General features: G+C 45.8%; 1 protein-coding gene across 1 annotated transcript; it reads left to right on the top strand.

Annotated features, from left to right (window-relative positions):
- The first annotated feature begins 988 nt into the window (after nucleotides 1-988).
- stard15 (StAR-related lipid transfer (START) domain containing 15) lies at nucleotides 989-7,740 on the top strand. The gene is made up of 6 exons (XM_044126627.1): nucleotides 989-2,147; nucleotides 4,740-4,887; nucleotides 5,640-5,743; nucleotides 5,946-6,063; nucleotides 6,179-6,231; nucleotides 6,312-7,740. Exons 1-6 carry the CDS (start codon nucleotides 2,001-2,003, stop codon nucleotides 6,525-6,527), a joined length of 786 nt encoding a protein of 261 aa, XP_043982562.1. The 5' UTR covers nucleotides 989-2,000; the 3' UTR covers nucleotides 6,528-7,740.
- The last annotated feature ends 1,666 nt before the right edge of the window (nucleotides 7,741-9,406 follow it).

The following is a 9,406-nucleotide window of genomic DNA, read 5'->3' on the forward strand; positions in this document are numbered from 1 at the left end:
CTTCTGATCGATTTCTTGGTAAAACATTACGATCATGTCAAGGTTGCAACATTCAGTTTAATCAGCTGCTGTTTAAAAAAGAAGCAATAAATAAATAAACGAGGTCTTCTTACCCTGTTTTGTGTTGTTTCACCAAACTCAACACGTTGTGTGTATTTATAATTGTTCATTGCTGATATAAGAGGATTGAAACGGGCTGACAGGAAGATCAAGACGAGAGTGTTCCTGGAAAAACCTTCAAATGTTAAATATGGCAGATTACTGGATAAAATAAATTTTTAGCAGCTAATTTTTAGTGGTTCAAATATTCTATCACACATTACAATCATTGAGAATTTGGAAACGGTTGCTCTTTATTTGCCAAAGCAATGAGGGAACTGGGGGATTATTTCAGCTGCCTGAAATAATCTGTTCCTCTCCATAAAATGGGAACAAATTAATTTACCAACAAGTCTTTCACTTTTCCTATAATCATCAAAAGCAAATTCTTTCCATTTGGCAACATCTTCCCATTATCTGCCAAAGTTAAAGGGGAGGAACCAAATATTTTACTTGATTGAAATAATCTGTTCTTCTCCATAACAGAGGAACAAATTAATTTACCAGCAATCCTTTAACTGAGTGTCTTCCTCTCTTCATCAACAATATGTCCTGTGATTTTTGTAAAATTTGCTGTTTATTTGTCAGAGTTATGAAGGGGGAACTCAATATTTTAGCCACTTGAAATAAATTGTTCCCTCTACAAAGAACAGCTTATTTCAGGTAGCTAAAATATTTGGTTTCCTCCTCATAACTTTGGTAAAAATTGAGGAAATGTTTTCAAACTTGCAGGATTTATTGTTGCTGATGAGAAGAATAAACACAGTTAAAGACTTGCTGGTAAATTAATTTGTTCCCATGTTATGGAGGAGGAACGGATTATTTCAGGCAGCTGAAATATCCTTTCTCTCCTCCTCCCATAACTTTGGGGAATAAAGAGCAACTGTTTCCAAATTCTCAAACATTGTTATGTGACAGCATGTAAATGTCCTTAATCCAGTAATCTGTCATATTTTACATTAGAACAGGATTTACCAGAAAGTCTAAACTCTCATCTTTTCAGGAAGTCTTCATTTTTGTGTCCTATCAGCCGTTTCCATCCTGTTATATCAGCAATGAAACATTATAAATACACACACCGTGTTGGAAACCTGAGTTTGGGGACTTTAATCTGTCCGGCTCGAGGGACAGAAGTTGAAGAAAGGCGGATTGTCTTGGCGTTTAGAATAACAACACAAGACCTCCTTAATTTATTTATTTTATCATTTTATTAGCTGCTGGTTAAACTGAATGTTATGACCTTAACCCGCGGAAATGATCAGATTTTCACGGGGACAGAATTTGGCACCGGTCCGGTCCGGAAGAGCTGAAGGCGGAGCGCGTCGTTAAGTTACCGTCATATTTTCACCACTTTATAAATGAGTTTCAACCTAAACATTTAATTAGCTAAATGTTTAATACCATAAATATTTAGCTGCATACTAAGTAGCTTGCTTTATTTAGTTTGAAGCTAACAACCTAGCTAATTATTTAGCCAACAGACATAAATGTTTGGGTAACATGAACATTCACAAGCAGAAGTATCAAAATAAAACCTGGATTTTGATAACTTTTTAAAAAATGTTTGTGAGACCGAATCCTTCGCTGTGGTTGTGAAATATTGAGCTAAACAGGTGGGACGGGTTCTACCTGAGCCAGAACCTGATCCACTGTTTTCAAGCGGAGTGAGAGCTCTGACTGTCTGACCTATCTGTGTAGCAGGAGGCGGATAAAAAGCTGCTGCATCACCTGCTGCATCTCAGACCCGAACCTGGACCCGGTGTTGTTCAGATACGAGTCCCGGTCCGGCTCAGCCAGCGGTTCTGCTCTCTGACCCGCTGCTGGTCCCTGAGGTCCAGTTCCTCCTCCTCCGGTCCGGTTCTGCTCGGAGCGCCGGAACCAGGCGGCCTGACTGATCGGAGATGCCGGTTCGGATCCCGGACGACTCGGACTTCTCCTCCTTTAAGGATCAGTGTCTGAGTCCGGACGGATGGAGCAGCCGGTACAACAAGGGCGGAGTGACGGTGTGGTGCCGCGAGCAGGACAGCAGCTCGGTCCAGAAGATCAAGGTAACTCACCTGGGAGACCTTCACAATAAAAGCTTCAGGAAACATTTCACTTTAACCTCAGCAGGTCCAGATGAGACTTTCCTGCTGGTTCCGTCCGCTCTCTGTGTGTGTATTTGTGTGTGTGTGTGTTTGTATTTGTGTGTGTGTGTGTATGTTTGTATTTGTGTGTGTGTGTGTGTGTGTGTATTTGTGTGTGTGTGTGTTTGTATTTGTGTGTGTGTGTGTATTTGTGTGTGTGTGTTTGTATTTGTGTGTGTGTGTTTGTATTTGTGTGTGTGTGTGTGTGTGTATTTGTGTGTGTGTGTGTGTGTGTTTGTATTTGTGTGTGTGTGTGTATTTGTGTGTGTGTGTGTGTGTGTGTGTAGCTCTGGGTTCCTCAGAAATCCAGAACTACAATGTGAATTTTTCCAGAACCTGCTGACCCGGTACCACCCGACCTTCTGAGGAATGAGGTCATCAGAACCCGAATGACGCATGGAAACATCTGAAACTGGAGCTGAAACCGGATCCGGAGGAAAACCCGGTCCAGTTTCCAGGCCGATCACGAGGGTTCTGGTCCGACTAGCTTATGGACCACAAGAACCTATTCATGGTTCTGTTCCAGAAACTGGTGGTTCTGTTTATGAAGAAAACACAATGTGGTTCTGGTTCTGGCAGGATCCAGACCAGTTCCAGTCAGTGTTGTCTGTAATCCTCCAGAACCCGTGTTGTGAGGTTCCACTGTGCATTGTGGGTAATGTAGGCACCAACTGCATTCAGGAGGTCAAAGGTCATCTTCTTCTCTGGACCTCCAGCTTCACCGGGTCATCTCCTCCGGGAGTGGACCTCCCAGCTCGGCTCTGGACCCTCGTGAGCCTCCAGGTGGTTCTGCTCAGGTGAGGTCATGACCTCTGTCCTGGTGCTGAGTGAGGAGATGTTGACCTCCAGGTGAAGGTGTCTGAAGGTTGAGGACCAGCTGACCATCTCTGTCGCCTGAATCTACCTGAGTCGGTCCAGGAAGTTCTGATGGACCCAGTTGACTGTCGGTCGTTTGTGGAGCTTTAAGCTTCTAGATGAAGAAGCGATCAGATTCTTCGACCTTCAGCCTGAAACTCTGCAGAATATAAGATCTTATTTGAAACAACAGGAAGCTTTTACTTTGAAATGAGTGCAGGAAGTGTTTGGGAAAACAGCTGGAGAGACTCCGACCCGGACCTGGATGTTGGGATCATCAGGAGAGAAGAGCCGTTCAAATCTCTTCCACTGGTTAAAGGGCGAATTGTTCAGTAACTGAATTGGTTGTTCAGCCGACTGGATCTGGGTCTGGATCTGGATCTGGGTCTGGGTCTGGGTCTGGGTCTGGGTCTGGGTCTGGATCTGGATCTGGATCTGGATCTGGATCTGGGTCTGGATCTGGGTCTGGATCTGGGTCTGGGTCTGGATCTGGATCTGGATCTGGGTCTGGGTCTGGATCTGGATCGTCCAGCAGCTGCAGTCTGAAGCAATTCTTCCAGAAGGTTCTATCAGGAGAAGCTGCGGGTTTGAACCAGCCAGGAAGCCGGGCCAAACCCGGCCAACACACTCTGAACCCGACCAGCACATTCTGAACGAGTCGCCTCCTGATGAGTCGCAGCAGCTGGGTGATGAAGCTCAGGACGTCCTGAATGATTGATGCAGTTCCTGGGTTCTGCTGATTGAGTTACACGGATCCAGTGACGGCCGCCCAGCCGAGCCTGACGGCCCTGAAAGGTTGCAGCCTGGAAAAGATGACGACCTGCAGGTAGCGGCCGCCTCCCATGGTATCTGGTAACCAGTGAGGAAGAAGAGGCCGAAGGCTGCAGTTTAACTCCTGGAACGTTGTTCAGAGGTAACAGCTGCTACCAGTCTGATGGAGGTTGGATGGTACCAGCAGCTCGTCATCATCCTGATCTTCATCCTAAAGATCTTTAGATCCTCAGATAGCATCACCACATTTACAGTCACATTTGGATGAAGAGTTGGATCGAGACGTTCTCTGGGAACGGCTTGTTGATGGTCTGATGGTTCTCCAGCATCGTGGTGAACCGGATCACAGGGCTGAAGTTAGAACCAAGTGGCACAGAGTTTAGAAAGTTGACATCTGGAGGTTTGAAGCCCAGGGAGATCCTGAGGTCGGTTCCAATGTTTGAAGGACTTCCTGTCTCCGGCTTGTTCTTGCTGGTTCCTCAGGGTTTGTTGTTGTTTGTTGGGTTTTCTCTTCCTTCTTCATTAAAGCTGAATGACTCCGTCTGCTCAGCTCCACCTGAGCTTCCAGATCACCTGACAGCACCTGATCAGCTGGTACGCCTCTGAGCAAGGCAGTGATCAGGTGTCTCCTTCAGAGGTCATGTGAGAGTTGAACTGTAAACTTCACTTTCCTGAAAAACAGAACCCAACACAAGAAGTTCATGTGACCCAGCCTGGGGTCATGTTACAGGGAACGGGTGGAGGAGCCACCTGGTGGATGGGAGGGTGGCCATCCCATGGAAGCTGTTGATGATGGTTCTACTTCCACAACCTCTGACCTTTAGGTCCAAGTTCTGCTCTGAATGTCCTGGTTCTGGTAAAACCGGTTCTTCTCTGTCTCTGTTCCAGATGAGGATCGTATGCAAAGACGTGACGGCAGAGACGCTGTACGACGTCCTCCATGACACCAGCTACCGAAAGAAGTGGGACACCAACATGATCGACACCTACGACATCGGCAGGCTGACGGTCAACACAGACGTGGGATATTACTCCTGTCAGTGCCACCGGACCCGGTCCAGACTTTATTCCAGAATCTGACTCAAAACCAGACCAGCCTTGACATTCAGATAATAAAAATAGAGGAAAGTCTCGTCCTGATTGGTTGTTTATGAGCTGCACTGTTAAAACTCAACAGTGCAGCTCACCCTAAAATTGGTCACAGTTTTTCAGACGGGGGCGGAGAGCATCCTCCTCCTGCTGAAGGTCAGAGGTCTCAGCCTCCCAGAGAGGCTTGGTGCATGGGGCTGTCTTCATCTTGGACAGGGAACAGTGAAACAGGTCTTTACTCCTTAAAGCCGCCGAGGTGTTCTGGGAGTTTGGTTGTCCATCCTTGTGTGCGGTCTGCAGGATGCCTCTGACCGGTACTCTGCAGTAGTAGAGGCCACCGGTGGTTTGAGGCTAAAGCAGGAGCAGTATTGACATAATTCTTGCTCCCAGTGCAGGTTGGATTCCTCCAACTCTACTTTCATGCTAAACCTTTTGGCAAAACAGCAAAGAGAAAGCTTAGAGCCCAGAAAGACAGAATGTCTCCAGTGATATCTAAATATTAAGTAAAAACATCCAATGGGGTCTGAATGTTGTAGAAGTTTTCCCTCACTGGTGGGCAGAGGGGCGTTGATGAGCAGATTCCTGGTTTTTACGGTCACTTCCTGTGGAATGTGATTCCTCTTTGGCTGGATGTTGAACATGAACAGTTCATCTTGGACAGAATGACTTCATTTGTTCCCCTCTGGTGTCTGTTTGAAGGGAAATGCCCGACGCCTCTGAAGAACCGAGACTTTGTGACGATGCGGTCTTGGCTTCCGCTCGGCAGCGACTACATGATCATCAACTACTCCGTCAAACACCCGGTCAGTGTCCACTGCTGCAGGTCGGGTTGCAGACAGAGGTTCTGTAAAGTACTGACCCGTCTCCTGTTCCCTGTTGACTTCAGCAGCATGTTTACAACTCTTTAGTTACGGCAGAAGGATCATGTTTTACAAGAGCCACAGGAAGTCGTCACATTGCTCTCTCACGTAAGAATCCAAACTTCCTGTCTGTTTGTCTCCATAGCAACATCCTCCTAAGAAGGACTATGTCCGAGCCGTGTCTCTGCTGACGGGCTACCTGATCCAATCCAACAGTGCCACCAGCTCCACCCTCTACTACCTGACCCAGGTGGACCCCCGAGGTGAGACAGGAAGACTGTCAGAGTTTTGTCCTCCGTTGTGTCCTCCCAGGGACCTGACCCCGAGTCCTGACCCCGAGTCCTGACCCCGAGTCCTGTCCCCTCCTATGTCCTGCAGGCTCTTTACCAAAGTGGGTCGTTAACAGAGTCTCTCAGTTTGTGGCTCCGAAGGTAAAAGTCGGTCCGGTTCCTCCAGCAGATGGCGTCTCTGTCCCCTGTCCAACCCTGTCCCGCCGTCTCTGTCCCTCCAGGCCATGAGGAAGATCTACAAGGCGTCTCTGAAATACCTGGAGTGGAAGCGGAAACACGACCCGACCCTGAAGCCGTGGATGTACCCGGAGCAGAACACGCTGCCCTCCATCAGCCCGGCGGACCTGACCCTGCAGCGCGCGGACTCTCTGGAGAACATCGACGAGAGCGGCGTGAGAGAGGAGAAGGCGCAGCACAGCGACGACGAGGAGACCTAGGAGTTTGTCTCCATTGACGGACTGTCCTCCTCTCACCCGCTGGTTGTTGGTTTGCTTGATGACCTCCAGCTGGAGACGTTTCCCACTGCCGGTCCTCCAGTGTCTGTCCTCTGCCTCCTCTCCGAAACCTTCTGTCCACACCGTGACCTCTGAATGACCAAAGGTCGTCCACAGACTGACCAAACTGTCCAGACACTGACCTCTGCCTACACCAGGGGTGTCCAAACCTTTTGTCATGTCGGTCAAAAGGATTAAATAGGCCAAGAAAATAAAAAAACATAATAAAGCAAAGACTATATATTTGTAGAAACATCTAGTTTACAAATGATTTTTATAGCAAATTGATTCTCAGTTATAGAAACAGGATGTGATCACTTCAAAATAAATTCAGAAATAAAAAAACCTGATTTTGTTGCAACAAAGTCGCCTTTTCAGTGAAAGTCTGTAGAAAAAAGTGGCTGTACTAATTCTAAAACTTTGTTATAAAAACACAAATATTGTGTCATACTTATTTTTTCCATTGCAAGAAAACGATCATTTTCAATGATAACTGATTAAAAACAAAAAGTCTTCATCTGCACCAGCCGGCTCACAAAAAATCAGTTCTAGGGCCACAAATGGCCCCGGGCCGCACTTTGGACACCCCTGGTCTACGCCGTGTTCAGGCCGCCTGTCCTCAGGTTGACCCTGAGCTGCTCAACCTTTGACCTCACAGCCCCTAAGCTCCAGGTTTTCCAGGAGTTCCTTCCAGGTTTTCTAATGAAGCGTTTAGATGGTATTTTTCCCAAACTGTAGTTTTATTCCAGTGATCTTCTAGTTTAAATTCAACCCTAATAAATTACAATCAGTAAATAATTATTTTGTAGATCTTTCCAGACTTTCTGTGAAATTTAAGGATGTTTCATATGTTGAACTGAAACTAATTCCTCTTTAATGAATGAAACTGAAACATTTTTTTACCTTTGAGACCAAATTAAAATGTTACTAATTAGAAAGATGATCAGATCGATGTGATCAATAAAGGTTCCTGATCCTCCGTCCCTGTGAGTCGCTGGAGGTGATGACGTCATCCTGTTGGTTTCTGGGACCTCGGTGTCATGAAGGTTTGCTGTAGAACCAGAAGGTTTGTTTGGAGCCAAACACAGGGGGCGCTGTTTTAATGTTACAGTCAAACATTAACAGCGACAATCTGGGTCAATTTAGCCTGTTGGAAAAGGAAAGTTCAGTTTTCAGTCATTATTTCATCATTTTATTCATAAAAATGTAAGATCAATATTTAGCTTATATATAAATCTTTTACCAACAGGAAGTGACCTAATGCCCAGCAGGAAATGATCCAAGGCTTAAAGTGTTGAATAAAAGAGTTGAAGAACCGAGCCTTGGAGAATCCCACACGCTGTTTGCTCAGATTCAGGATTTAAGTCCAACATGATTAATTGATTGATTGCCTTTCGGTAAATGTGTGTCTGTGTTTACTGACTGCAGCAGTCTTGGCTCCGCTCTTCATCATAAACAACACATTTAGAGCAAAAACATCAAAGAAAGCTTATAAAAAGTAAAGAATTAGATCTAAATGATGAGGAATATTTGGTTGTTAAATTTCTCTGAGAACCAACAGATTAAACCCGGTGGATGTTTGTTCAGGCGCTCTGGTTCAACATGAGCTGTGGGAACAGCAGGGTGTCCACAGGGTGGCGCTGTGGGGAACCTGTTCTACCTATTAGCTGTGAGAATCCAAGATGATGATGAAGAGCAGCTCTGGCTGTTCTTCCTGCCCTGATGAGGAAAACTCGATGTGATTGTTTCCTCCGTCAGCTGCTGAGGAATGCCGCTTATTGTCTCAGCCGCTTCCTGTTTCCTGTCTGCTGGGCCAGGAGGAAACTCCACCACCATCAGCTCCTCACCGCTGAGGACAGGACGCCGCGTCCTGCAGGACTTCCTCTGCACAGGGCAGCTCAGAAACACTCATCTGCAGCTGACCAGCTGGGAGGCAGATGACCGTCTGCTAGGACCAACTGAGACGGACGGGTTACAGCAGGTCCAAACCGGGTTAAACTACAACCAAACCGGGTTAAACTACAACCAAACCGAGTTAAACTACAACCAAACCGAGTTAAACTACAACCAAACCGGGTTAAACTAATTATAAAAAACAATTACAAACTAATTTAAACCTAGTTTAGGACCTGGTCTATTAGCTGAAATGTTGCTCAGTAAGAGAGAAGCTACAGATAAACTAGTCTGATTGATTGATTGATTACTGATTGATTACTCTAATAAAGCATCAAAACCTGATTTCTGTATCCAGATGCCCACAGGAACCCAGAATCAATATCCTGCACTGTTATTACATGATCACCATGGTTACAAACAGGGGCGCTGAGACCAGTCTTACGATGAAGCACGGAGGTGGCAGCATCATGCTGTGGGCCTGTTTTGCTGCAGGAGGAACTGGTGCACTTCATAAATAGATGGCATCATGAGAAAAGAACATTATGTGGAAATATTGAAGCAACATCTAAAGACAGAAGAAAAAGCTTCCAGACGGTCCGAACAAAAAGGTGAGTCAGAGCGACAAACCCGACCCGGTTCTACCGGACCCATCAGAACTTGTGACCCGGTTCTGTCAGGAGGAATGGAGCAGAACTCCAGAAAACTGTAGTGAGAAGCTTGTTGAAAGAAACCCAGAGTCAGGTGACGCTATCAAACGCTGAGGAGAAATATGGATAAATAATTCTGACAGATTCTTTCCTGCATTATTTCATTGGGTGTATGTAAACTTCTGGTTTCAACTGCATATTTATAACTAATTAATATTCACATAATTAGCTGATCAAAAGAGTTTTTGTTCATTTTTCTGAGATTTCAGTCTGATATGA

The sequence above is a fragment of the Gambusia affinis genome, linkage group LG09 (assembly GCF_019740435.1).
Source record: "Gambusia affinis linkage group LG09, SWU_Gaff_1.0, whole genome shotgun sequence".
Classification (NCBI taxonomy): Eukaryota; Metazoa; Chordata; class Actinopteri; order Cyprinodontiformes; family Poeciliidae; genus Gambusia; species Gambusia affinis.